We start from the raw sequence: 13,368 nt of genomic DNA, 5'->3' as shown, positions 1-13,368 counted from the left end.
GGTTGATCCCTGGTCAGGGAGCTGAGATCCCGCAAACCACACAGTGGAAGGAAGGGAGGAAGGGAGGAAGAACGAGAAAAAGAGAGAGAGAGAAAGAAAGAGAGAAACACAGAAAAAGAAAGAGAAAGAAGGGAAGGGAGGGAGGGAGAAATACTTTGGAAGCAGAATCAACAGAATTTGCTACTGGATTCAATTGAGGGTGAGGGTGAGACAGACAATAATCAAGGATGATGCCCATTACCCCAGCTGGGGTAAATGAATGAACGCTGAGGAGAAGAGAGGGGGAAGTTTGTTTTTTTTAAGTCCCGTTCTGGACATATTAAGTCTAAGGTATCTTGAAACAACATCCAAGTGACAATGTCAAGCAGGCAGTGAGATAGACAAGTCAGGAGCACAAGTCGTGCCTGGGCCAGAAGTAAGGATTGGGAACCATCACAATCAAGATGACACATAAGCCCTGGAACTGAGGAGCTCATCTAAAAAGAGAAAGTGGAGAGAGTCAATGGTACTCAGAGGCAAGCCCTGAGAAATCCTAGTATCTAACAGTGAAGGAGAATATGAGAAGCAGCCAGATGAGAAAAAACCAAATATGGTAATTGCCTGATTCCTTATCTACCTCCCCAACTACGTGAACTCCTTGAAGGCAAGAACCACGACCTGTTCTCCACTACATCAGTGGTTAACTATCGACATACAGTTTTCCATTTGTGTGGATACACTGCCACTTCCTTAACCATCCACCCAATGGACATTTAGATTGTTTCCATTTTTGAGATTTCAAAAAATGTTGCCATGAGCATCTCTGATACCTTGAAAGAAGGAAGAAAGCAAGGGATGAAAGAAAGTCTGTTTGTTTAAACAAAAAAGTACACAAAGTAGTAAGGAAGAAGAGCATGAGTTTACATGCCATGTGTAACCTGGGACAAGGGTTCACAGATACTTGCCATTGACTTGTCAGTGACCAGCGCATTCCAAATACTTGTCATGGCCTGTCGAATGCCAAGGTTGGGATCAAACTGATAACGATAAAGACGAGGAACTAGTTGAGGCAGGAAAGGAGCTAGCTGCTCTCCAGCTCTGGTAGCAATTACATTAAAACCAAAAGCAGCACCCTAAAAAAATAATAACAAAGTGGCTCAGATATAATATCCACATATGAAGTATCACAAAATTCTTCCTCCTATCCTTGTCCCTGAATAGAGCCTGATTTACTGGGTGTCCAGCTTTACCAATCAGTAATAGCAGCTATGTGGTGATCTAGATCTCTCTAATCACAGACTTTTACAAAACACACTGTATAACAGTTGTCCTGAACTCGACAGGAGGTTTGATTTGGAGGGAAGAAAAAAATAAAATGTCCAGCAATAGCCACTTACCTTCCTAGAGTTCCACATTGCGTGATGGTTGGCTAGATTCATAAATTTATACACCAGGTCCGGCTGACTAAGATCACTTGCCAGAGAACAAAGCTCCTTGTAAGTAGAGAGGCCCTGGCTTGAAAACAAAAATGAAAAAGTATGCTGTAATGTATCTCTCCACCTCCAGACTATTAAAAATTACATTACCAATATTGCTAGGGCATTTTAAAATTATGTTTTCGCTCGATTTCCAATATTGCGTTATCTCATTACCACAGAGGCAGAGAACCAGGGTGACGAGAATATAAAAAGTCGCCTACTTCAATTCTCAGCAATGGCTGGTAAATGACCTAAGGCACCTCTGATGCCTATGAGGGTGGAGCCCTCATCACCTCAGGAGACAGCAATAATTCTTCGGTACACTGTGCACCAGTCTCTCTCAGGATCCTGAGAGCCGTCTGAAGACAACTTCTGTCTTCCCTACACCTTTTCTAAGCTACAGCATCCCAATCCTGATAACAACTTCTTCAAGTCCTGTTAACTTCTCTCTGTATTTGCTCAACTACCTGATCTTTTTCATTATTTTGTGAAAAGTGAGCACTTCTTTTAAAACTCAGAGGGAGTCTAGAGGGAGGGTAAGTGGAATGAAACAACTTCAGTGTGAAAACATGGAGCTACGGGAGAGACAGCCTGAGGCAGGGCTCTGGGGACTCCCCAGCAAGGCCCAGCAAGCTGCAGCTGGACCTGAGGGTTTTCAGAGGAAAAGCAACAGTACAACCATGACGGAATAGTGATAAGACAAAAGAGGTAAGGCTCTATGAATTAATTTGAAATGCCAAGCTGGTGGACTCCAAAGCACCAAGTAGAGATGCCCCTCCAAAAACCTAGGTGCAGTGCGTGCTGACTCCTCCCTGAGGACCCGCTGGCTGGGAGCTGACAGAACTCCCCTCAGTCCAAGGTCAGGTCCTCCCCGAGAGCAGCCCACCACCAACGGCTAGTCACTGAGGGCGTGAAAAGACCTGAGGAGGTGACACAGAGCAGGACCTCCCTGCAGGCCCTCCCAGCCCAGTCCCAGAGCTCCGTGACGGGTCACGGTCTCGTAAGCGGGGGCAGCAGGTCACCTCCTCCTCGGCCACTGGACCTGTCCTGCCTCCTCAGTCGCCCAGGGTGACGACTCCAGGCACCCTTCAATAAACTTCCAGCACACACACCTCCATCTCAGTCTGCTCCCCCAGGAAACCCAATCTAAAACACTAGGCTTTTTCACTGACATTTTCTTCTTCCACTAACACACAACACCTCCCACGAGGCTGGAAATCAACCTGGTGAGCACCCTTCCCAACGGAGAGAAGATGTCTACAGTGACTGACCAATGGATCTGGCACACTTACCCATCAGGGGTTTTGCCAAGGCCTCCTCCTTGAAACACCACTGTCTCTCCAGAAACTTCATGCTTAGCTCTAAACAAAAACAAGACCAAGAATTTAAATTAGCCTCGAATTTTTCATACCACCATTCAACTAATGCATACATTTCATCTGTAAACTGATAAAATCAAATTCCCTATCAAGTATCTACAGTGTGCAAGATGTAAAAGTCAACTAACCCTTCCCATCAGCCAGAGAATTTTGTAAAATGAAGTCTAGGAAGAACAAACAGATATAAAAGACATCCCACATAAAGTTATACTGAGTTAAATGTGGTCACACATTGAGAACTATTCTTCCTACAAGGAAAGTAACATAAAGCAGAAACCAATTACGAGAATGACTGCCCGCCTCTCCCTCTTCACAGATCAGACCTGCATGACACACTTCCTCTCCACACCTTCATTCCATTTAGCCAACGGTAATTACGGTACTTCTGTAATCCAATGCTTTACCTGTCCCAAGATCATTCAATTTTCGAAGCCTGAATTACTGGCCTGTTTCTAAACAGTATACACTGGATAATTAAATTGCTATCCACAGCATAACAATCGATGATTTGCAATTTAGAAAAGGCTTAATAAACAGGAAAATCACAAGCTGAACTTTCCTTCCTCCACTTCATATTCTCAGTATGTGCAAAACTTGCCCTGTGTGTTCAAATCTGAAATTTTCAAGTTCACTGTACCTTTTGCCAGTCATCAGTGTTTCTACAAGAGTAGAAACCAACTCCTGTTGATCTTGTTCATTGCCCAGTTCATACACCAACCCAAGGCCTTTTGAGGCAACATCTTGGCTAAGTTCTACACAGAAGTCAGACAAAACAATATTAAGAAAAATTTGTCCTCTGGGCGTCAAGTTAAAAAAAAGTTAAACTTGTAACATTAACCCAAAATTATATCAAAGTAAAGATATGAAAACATAATCAACCTGCCTATTTTGTTAAAAACATACTAAATCATCTGAGTGGACATGACACCAGCAAGTCTCTGTAAATGAGAACTACATTCACAGAACATCCAACTCACAAGCCAAGTCAACCCTGCTGGGCCTTAGTGTGCAGTGCATGGTGACAAAGGGTCAGTGGAGGCACGTCACACACATGAGAGGTAATCACAGGATTTAAGGATGCCCACGAGCAATTTTTTAAATGAAAAGTCAACATAAGACCACATGTTTAAAACAATTAATAAAACAAAGCTACTATTTAAATGTCTAACAAATTATTTGCACTCTCTCCTGGCTTAAATCACAAAGAGAAAAGGAATTCTAAGTATTAAGAGAAATAAGCTATTATTTGGTACAAGTATGAGTTAAAGAAGGCCTCGGCTCTACTTTTAAATGCAAAACTGATCTAATGAATAAATAAATACATTAAGAATCAAGTTTCCTGTAGCCTTCTTTTACGTTCATTAATCCAGGTTTTTCAAAATTTAAAATACAAGTTTAGGGTTTCCCTGGTGGCGCAGTGGTTGAGAGTCCACCTGCCGATGCAGGGGACACAGGTTCGTGCCCCGGTCCGGGAAGATCCCACATGCCGCGGAGCGGCTGTGCCCGTGAGCCATGGCCGCTGAGCCTGCGCGTCTGGAGCCTGTGCTCCGCAACGGGAGAGGCCACAACAGTGAGAGGCCCGCGTACCGCAAAAACAAACCAAAAAAAATACAAGTTTAAAGAAGTCTGGAAATCAAATATTTACCAATTACTTACCATCATTTTCTGACAAAACAGAAACAAATGCACTCTGAATTTCTTTAAGATGAGACTGAAAGAAGAAAAAAGGCATTCAGAACACTGAAACTCTACCTCCTTGGGAGAATAAAAATCTTGCTCTCAGGGTACACGACACCGGTGAGGTCTCACGACCAGAGGCAGTCACAAACCCTGCTGTGCTCTCATCTTGGAAGGTGGCCAAATTACCTGAAGGTTGTGGCACTTACAGGTGGTCTAACGCACACAGTCTGAGCCTCCCCCATCCTCACCACTTCCTCTGACATTGTACCTTCAACTTAAGAATCATCTTCCAGCCCATATATATCAGGTACCATCCTTCATTCCTTCATGTATAGCTTATTTCAAAATATGTGTTACTGGTTAGTGGCCCTCACCCTCATACACTTCCCCTCCTACCACCTTTCTATTATAAATACTTCATAAACAGTTTCCAACAGAGCTGGACCACATTTACAGAATGGCTTACCTTCACTTCTTTATGGGTACTTAGCTTCCTCACAAGGGAAAGGAGCCAGATGCAGGCTGCTTGCCTCACATGTGGGTTGGAGCTGATGATATGTTTATTTAAAATCACATCCAGCACCCAGGGTACCACATCATTAACTTTAGCTCCTAGGGAAAGGGAAAGAATGATAAAAGAAGCAATTAACATAACTGAACAGAGCTCCCTGAAAAAGATAAAATTTTAATCAACATTTACTCAATACAACAATCCTACAACATATTAAGATCTAAATGATTATGGTGTTTAAATAAATTGCTGAAGGAACTGATAATCATTCATTTCAGAACCTAGCATAAACTAAATAACATTTCAAAGGTACTCAGATAACTTTAGTTCCCTAGAATGAAAAATTATCACTATCATGGGGGAGGCTAGACATGTGTAGGGGTAGAGGGTGTGGGAAACCTCTGCATCTTCCTCTTAATGTTGCTCTGAACCTAAAACTTCTCTTTTTAAAAATCTGTCTTAAGTTTTTTTAATACTCATATGATTAATGTAATTTTACTCATTTAAACAGTGACAGCAGGAAAAAAAAGTATTTCTCTTCCTTTATATTTCCTTTTAGACCTTAATTGCACATGGAGTTTTTAAAATAAATATTTTTTCTTTTATTTGTTTGTTTTTAAATTTTTATTGGAGCATAGTTAATTTACAATGTCTTAATTTTTTTTAATTATCCCCATTCCTTCTAGTGTCAGCAATTTTTCTTTCTCTACCGTATCTTTCCCATCTCCATCTAAAAACTAACAGGCAAACCAACCTCTATTAACCTCACTTTCCTCCTCCAGCTACTACGCCATTGTTCTCCTTTCCTTTGTCACTTCAGAGTTCCTCAACCTTGGCATTACTGAGGTTGGCAGGACACTCTGCTGTGGAGAGCCATCCTGTGCCCTGTAGGATGTTCACAGCATACGAGACATGTGAAATCACAGTACCTGTAACATGTCATCAGAAAACGCATGCCCCTTCACCTATGTGGTCACTAAAAGCCAGAGGGACTTAGTGAAGAGGCACCTGCTGCATGACCTGCACTGTGTGATAAAGGATTAGGGGACACAAAACTTGGGAACTGCTAGGCCTCAACCTCTAACACTGGCTAACCACACCAATCCTCAAGAATAGAGCACAAGTCTGAAGGTAATCGATAGCTAACTCCCCTGGCCTGCTTTGCCAAAGGACTAAAGAAACAGTTCTCATTCATTTTGTGCTCAGTCTCCTTTAACCAACTATCTTTCTCGACTGAGCCAAACTGATAAATACATATATAAATATTGGAAAGGGAGTTAAAATGGAATGTATACGTTTTTTTCTTTTGCTCAAAGGTGATAACAAGAACAGAAGAGGGTTACTTGGTGGTAATAAACTGATTAGCTGACTATATGGTACCGGCAGGGGGCGTATATTCTTCTTCAGCCACCAGCCAGGCATCCCGGGCGGCCACAGAACTAGTTCCTATCGCAGCGCTGGTGATGGCTTCGCCGATAGTGAACTGAAGCTCTATCTGCTTGGCCTGCAATGAAGGGGACAAAAGTGAGGAGTCAGAGAGAACATTGCCCCAAAACATCCGTTTCCACAAAAAGCCTGCTTACTGTCCTGTTTCTCGGCATGCTTTGCTTTCACGCTTTTGCCTGCAATGCTCTCAGCTAACAGGATGGTTGGAAAGTGAGGCAGGGTGAGGGAACGGAGAACCCAAGAATGACTTGAGGATCTTTTCCCAAGTCTGTGTTGCACTCTTCACCCTCAGCAGAGAACCACTAAGCAGGGATTTTTAATCTTTGGAAGAATGGAACCATTTACTTGGGGGAGAAGGGCATGGACTGTGAAGCCATATGGATCTTGGTAGAAATTCTGTTTCTCACCAGCTACATACACTTATTTAAACTCTGAGACTCAACTCTGTCATTTGTAACATGAGCATAAATAATACCATCATCCACCTCGTCAGGCCGTAGGGATTAAACGAGGTTAACGTACATAAAGCATCTAGTAGACATTTGATTGGTAGTAACTGCACCCTTAACAGCGGCCTTTATCATTTACTAACAGCTCCTCCTCTCTGCACGCTTAAATTACATGATATCTGCAAGTTCCTCTCAAATGGTTCAGGAAAAAAACCAGAGAATGACAAAGCAAACATGGTAAAATATTATAATTTGGTAAGTCTGGATAAAGGGTATACAGGAGTTCTTTACATTATTCTGACAACCACACTGTAAATTTGGAATTGTTTCAAAAATCGAAAGTTTAAAAAATTCTAAACTATACATACTCAAATTTTTAAAATCAGATTTAGAAGTTGACACATCTCACAATTATGAACCACTGACTAATATGGAATTGGGCCAGCCTCAGCTCCCTTTGGCATTTTTCTCTAATGTTTGCTGGGAATCAGAAAAGACCTAAGAATAGGAGAGTAAGAAGAGACTGAAGAACAGAGAATATGAGGGGTATGGGAATATGGGCCTTTTGGGAGAACACTGTAAAGCACACAGACAACAGTCTAGCCATTTCCAAGCTTAATCAACTAAATGCTCTAGGCTTGCTGAGGTGTTAAGTGCTGATACCACACACTTCCTACTCTGAGAAAAAGTATTTGAAGGCTTCAGTCCTACAGCTTTCCTGGTCAAAGTTTCTCTTGGCAACTCTAAGCTGAGAAAAGGTTATCTCAACACAGAGGATCCCGTATTAGGGAGTCATTTTATGTGCCTGTTTTTACCTGTTTACATGTTAATAACAACATAGTTGGCATTACAAACAAAACTCCCTAACTCTATTTGTGAAGATAATATCCAGATTTTGCTTTAAATATTCTAGAAATAAAGAGTGGGTAAATAGGGATCATTATATTATTATTCTCTCTACTTCTGTGCATGTTTGAAATTTTCCATAATAAAAAGTCAAAAGAAACAACAAAAAAAACCTTTAGGACTTTGTCCTAGATGACTGTGAAGATATTTTGCTTCTCTTGATTCCTGCTTTTTTAAAATTCTCCTCCTTCAGTCTCTCTAGCATGTTTCAAACTTTTCATATAGTTCTGTACTTCTAAACTCTTAAAATAATGTCTTCAGTAGCAAGTTGAGAACCGAGAAAACCTTCATTCATTTAAACAAAACTGGAAGAAACCCATCTCTATCATAGATATATAAAAAGAAAAAAGATGAGAAAGGAGACATCACAAGCTTTTCCCCAAGACGTTACAATGTCAGTGACATCCAGGGAGAATGAGATATGGTTATAATTTCTTGTCAAAAAATGTCACCTTAAAAATACTCCATCAAGAATCCAGAGACCTGCATCCTAATGTCGGCTCTATCACTCAGCTGCCTTATTCCTCAACCACAGCTCTCCTCTCTCCATCCTCTCTTCCTTCAAGGCCCAGCAGCGACTTTGCCACCAAAAAACGTGCACCAGCTCCCCCAGACAGAAGTGCTCACGCCCGCCTTCGTGAGTCCACTGCCTTACACGCAAACATCTCTTCATTCAGTTACGCTTCCAAAAATGTTTGAGGTCCTGCTACTACCAATTACGCTGCCAGGCCCCTGTTTTATAAGGGGGTGAGGATGGGGGTGCAAAACAGCCTTTGCCTTCAGCCTAGTGGGCAATTAGCAACTGTGATGAATGTTGTGAAGCAAAGTATGGAGCAGCATGAAAGCACAAATAAATAAAGAAATCTACTCTAGTCTGAAGGGTCAGGAAACTTTTCAAAGACCTATAGCAACAACCTGAGAAAGAAGGAAGCATGGGTCTGTCAAAAGCTCAGAGCAGAGAAGGACTAAGAGGCTGGTGAACAAAAGTGGCTGGTGAGTAAGTGACAAGAACCAAGGCCCAATCAGGGGCCACATCAGACTGTGTTAGGTCACTCATCATATTGGCTAGCAGTTGTCTACTTATAGGTCTTCTCCACCACACTGGACATTTATCTAGAAGACAGAAGCAAAGTCATCAGACTCAAGGGCAACCAGAACACTGGCACCCACTCCCCACATCTAGCTGAATAGGTACGTTTCCCCTTCCACCTACACGGCGCCACGCTTTACTCAAAAATGATGAGAAGGGCTTCCCTGGTGGCGCAGTGGTTAAGAATCCGCCTGCCAATGCAGGGGACACGGGTTCGAGCCCTGGTACGGGAAGATCCCACGTGCCGCGGAGCAACTAAGCCCATGCACCACAACTACCGACCCTGTGCTCTAGAGCCCGTGACCCACAACTACTGAGCCCGCATGCCACAACTACTAAGCCTGCACTCTAGAGCCCGTGCTCCACAAGAGAAGCCACTGCAATGAGAAGCCCGCACACCGCAACGAAGAGTAGCTCCCGCTCACCACAACTAGAGAAAGCCCGCGCACAGCAACAATGACCCAACACAGCCAAAAATAATAAATAAAAATAAATAAATTTATTTTTAAAAATCATGAGAAAAGGACTTCCCCACAGAAGTGATGTAGCCAATGCTACGATTACCACAGTGATGGACCCACAGATGGTACTCAGTAAGTACTTGGTGAATAAATGAATAAAGTTTTAATTTAAAACCTCACAGCACGCAAAATTCCAAGTTAAGAAAAACGCCTTTTGTTTGAATGACTAACAACCAGATAGCAATATAAATACCTCCACAGAATCCATCAGACCTTGCAAAAGGAGTTTCTGGTGAGGAAAATCTCCATCCCCAACTGGAAAATACCCCAGTGTTTGGATAGCTCTTTCTTTCATCTGGAAGAACACAGAATTTTTTTTTTTTTTTTAATGAAGTATATAACAGCTTGGTCCCAGAAACAATGTTTCCAAAATGAGAAAGCAGGGAAGGGGAGTCTGTCTAACTAATGCATCAGCACAATTTTTTTTTTTTTGTAAGTATCCAATTTTACAGAATTATGTCTATAAGACACTGGAGGTAGAAAGACATAAAACTGAGTTCATTAAGGGTCCACAGCTGCAAAAGAAGGAAGAACAAAGTCTTTAACTAGTTCATTATCCTACAAGCAATAACAGTTATAAATGTAGATTCTGGGCCCAGAGGACCTAAGATCAAGTCACAGCTCGACCATTTTAATAGCCTTTACAACTGTGTGACCTCAGGCAAGTTACTTAGCCTCTCTGTGACGCTATTTCCTCATCTCTGAAAACAGAGATGACAACTGTACCTACTTTACTAGATCTTCTGGGGATTCAATTAATTAATGCATGTGAAGCACTCAGCATATGCTTGGCAGATTGCAAGTGCTCAACAATGGATGGTAATGAGTAGTTGCTAACATCTAATAAAAACTACTGTGATCTCAGAAAGTTTTAAATAGTCCCTAGATCAAGAATAAAATTACATATTTATTAAACTTGTAGTAAACTGATTTTTCTGTTCATTAAATCATCTTATACTTCAACACTGAGGTGTTCTTATCCCAAAGAAAATTTTTAAAGTCTATGAAAGTTTTTATCTAAAACTAAAAAAAACGTAAGTGTCCTTTTCCTCAGAGATTACTCACACTGCTTACGAATGCCCAGATTTCTTAAAACCAAACTAAGTATAGGAAGTTAAGATTTAGATTTGGTCTGAAATTACAAAAATCGTTAAACTATTTAACACTTTATTACCCCCCTTTTGCATGACACAAGAATTACCTGATGCGTTTAATATTTACCCAAATCTTAACAGTTATGGGCCTCAATTGGAGTAACTGGGTCAAACGGTACACACACGAAAGCAGTGCACAAATCATCCCCAACTCAAAATTAAACAGTCACCAAGACTTTCTTCTTTACCACTCTTTTTCACATTCAGTCCTTCCTCCAGCTGTAATGCCATCTATCCTGACTATGATTCTGTTTTTATTCATTTACTTATCTATGAACAGAAAGAACTTCAGAGAAGAAGGATAAAAGGAAGAGACTTGCCTTATTTGTTTCTTTACTGGAGGGTATTCTATTTAGCAGGCTTTCCACAAGATGCAACTTAGTAAAGCCAGACCCCTCACTGGGGACTGGGAGTGGACCGTTTCTGCCAATTTCACCCAGGGCTGTACAGGCGGCAATTGCCAGGAGGGGTGATGTACTGTCCAAAAATGAGCCTGTAAACACATTTAGACACAAAAGAATTTTACATCATCACCCCTGGAATCCAAAGCAACCAGCAATGCACTCAAGATTTTTTTAAAGACAGCAAACCAAAATCAAAGTCTACAAACATATTTTCCAGTTGATAATCTGTTAGCATTTCTTTACTAATAAAACACCAGAGTCATGTCCTTTCTTAATGTTTACAATTTTTCCCATAATGGAATCATCTCTGTTAAATAGAAACATATAGAAAAAAATATATATAGAAAAACTAGAGTACTTGCATTGTTATTAAAAACAAAGAATTTATTCAGCATCAAGATTTTGTGGAAAAACCTCGTGTATTTAGAGTGCAATGCTACAAAAAGAAATTAAAATGTTACAATAAATTTTAACCTAATTCAAAAAAACTGTAACCTACTTATGCGGACATCCAAATCAGCATAAACACATTAATTACCGATAGTTTCTGTGGCACTCTGAATGAGTTCCTCTTGTTCGGGCAGAAAATCAGCATTTGTCTCCACGTCTTGCTGCTCTGCCATTTTCATTTTCTTCTTAGCCAAATATCTTCCTACTGTGAATCCCAATGCAAGCAAGGATCCGTGCTGTATCTCCGGGCTCTGGATTTAACAACACAGTACCGTATGTCTGTCTCTCTCACACGTGCGTGAATGCAGTGAAACAACTGTGTGTTTACTACAGTCATCTCCCCAATAAAATATAAGGCCAAAGAATAAAGTGATCATGTGAGGTTCCACTGGATGTTAATAAATAGGTTAGGGAACAAGAGAAAACTTGAGTTTCAAACACAGAATTCTGAGAAGTTAAGCTGAGTCCTGACTCACTTGGATGTAGATTCCTTAATCCCATACCCAACTCCAACTATGGGTGAGGTGACTCCATTGCACGCTCTTATAAGCACCCACACTTTCTTCTAGCTTGTAAATAACACTTAGGTAAATACACCGTCATAACTTTCAAGCATAATTTTCCTCTACTGCCAACAAAATACAATGAACGGATCCTATTTCTAATTGCTAAAACCTCCAAATGCAAATAAAATATTTGAAAGCACATGGTTTCAACAGTGTTTCCTAACAGGACAGGTGCAATGAGAGGTGGCAGCAGATGGGGAGGAAAAAAGGAACTAACATTTCTGAGCACCAAGCACTACTAGAGCTTCTCATATATCCACTCCCTGCCGTATTCGTAAAGCTTAAAACAATGCCTATGAGATACAAGGCACTCAAATTTGTTGACTGAACTGACTGAATCCACGTATTACCTATCTCATTTAATCTTTACAATCATAAAGGCAAGAAATTTATGAGTTCGCTTTACAAGTGAGAACACAAAAACTAAAAATATATTAGATGCTTTTGTAAAACTATTTCCCACAAAAAAGGACAGAGACAAAACTGATAACATACATGATTGTCTTTTGTAGTCTTTACAAGCTGTTCTATCATTGACTTCAACTCGTTTCCTGACACTGTAGATACCACCACAGAATAAAACAATGCTGCCAGTTCACGCATCTCTTCTTTACTGCTATTCATCAGACTCTGAGCAGTGTAGAAAAAGAAATACACACATAATATATGATCATCTCCCTGCTGACAACGTCTAACAGTTAAAACGTTATAATGTTCAATTTACTGGTAACTATGAGAAAAGAACGCAACAAGCTATTATTTCAAAATGAAATAAAAGCGGAGGTATAGACCAAAATCTTACGTGCATTTTCATCAGATACAAAGTATAAAACAGGTGGAATTAATACACAGCTGATCTGAAACAGAGGTCAGCATGTGTTTTCTGTAAAGAGCCAAATCTATCGCAACAATTCCACTCTGCTATTGTAGTGCAAAAGCAGTCATAGACAACAAATGGGTGTGGCTGGATTCCAGTACAATTTTACAGACATGCTAATTTTCACATGTCAGGAAATTTTATTCATCTTTTAATTTTTTTTCCAACCCTTTAAAAATGTAAACAGTATTCTTGGCTTGCAGCCCATACAAACAGGAGGCGGGCCAGATTTGGTACATGGACCACAAGTTAATGACCCCTGATCTACAAGATCAAAGGTCAAAAACTCTAAGATCATTTTAAAATCAGCAAATATTCACAAAGAATTAAAAAACCTTTTTAAACTAGAAGCAATTTCCTGAGACTAGATTTTCCAGAAAAGTACAAAACTCACTCCTCTTGGTAAATTACCTTCATGCTTTCACACTTAAATAATTGGTACATTTTACCATAATTCAAACTGCATTTTCCAAAAAGA

The 13,368-nt window shown here is 40.5% G+C and overlaps 1 protein-coding gene across 6 annotated transcripts in view; it reads right to left on the bottom strand.

Moving 5' to 3' along the window:
- ECPAS (Ecm29 proteasome adaptor and scaffold) overlaps window positions 1-13,368 on the bottom strand; it is a 101,180-nt gene that overhangs the window by 24,355 nt on the left and 63,457 nt on the right. For all 6 annotated transcript variants that reach the window (XM_032634219.1, XM_032634220.1, XM_032634221.1 and 3 more), the window contains 11 exons: window positions 12,509-12,643; window positions 11,536-11,698; window positions 10,914-11,086; window positions 9,633-9,734; window positions 6,408-6,531; window positions 4,983-5,128; window positions 4,493-4,547; window positions 3,474-3,588; window positions 2,750-2,818; window positions 1,377-1,494; window positions 945-1,112 (listed from right to left, as the gene is read on the bottom strand). In XM_032634219.1, the coding sequence (XP_032490110.1) occupies window positions 945-1,112; window positions 1,377-1,494; window positions 2,750-2,818; window positions 3,474-3,588; window positions 4,493-4,547; window positions 4,983-5,128; window positions 6,408-6,531; window positions 9,633-9,734; window positions 10,914-11,086; window positions 11,536-11,698; window positions 12,509-12,643 (1,368 nt within the window). The remainder of the gene's footprint in view (window positions 1-944; window positions 1,113-1,376; window positions 1,495-2,749; window positions 2,819-3,473; window positions 3,589-4,492; window positions 4,548-4,982; window positions 5,129-6,407; window positions 6,532-9,632; window positions 9,735-10,913; window positions 11,087-11,535; window positions 11,699-12,508; window positions 12,644-13,368) is intronic.

Source organism: Phocoena sinus, chromosome 6 (assembly GCF_008692025.1).
Source record: "Phocoena sinus isolate mPhoSin1 chromosome 6, mPhoSin1.pri, whole genome shotgun sequence".
Classification (NCBI taxonomy): Eukaryota; Metazoa; Chordata; class Mammalia; order Artiodactyla; family Phocoenidae; genus Phocoena; species Phocoena sinus.
Note: the sequence above shows the minus strand (reverse complement) of the source record. Positions and strands in the feature narration are given on the sequence as shown.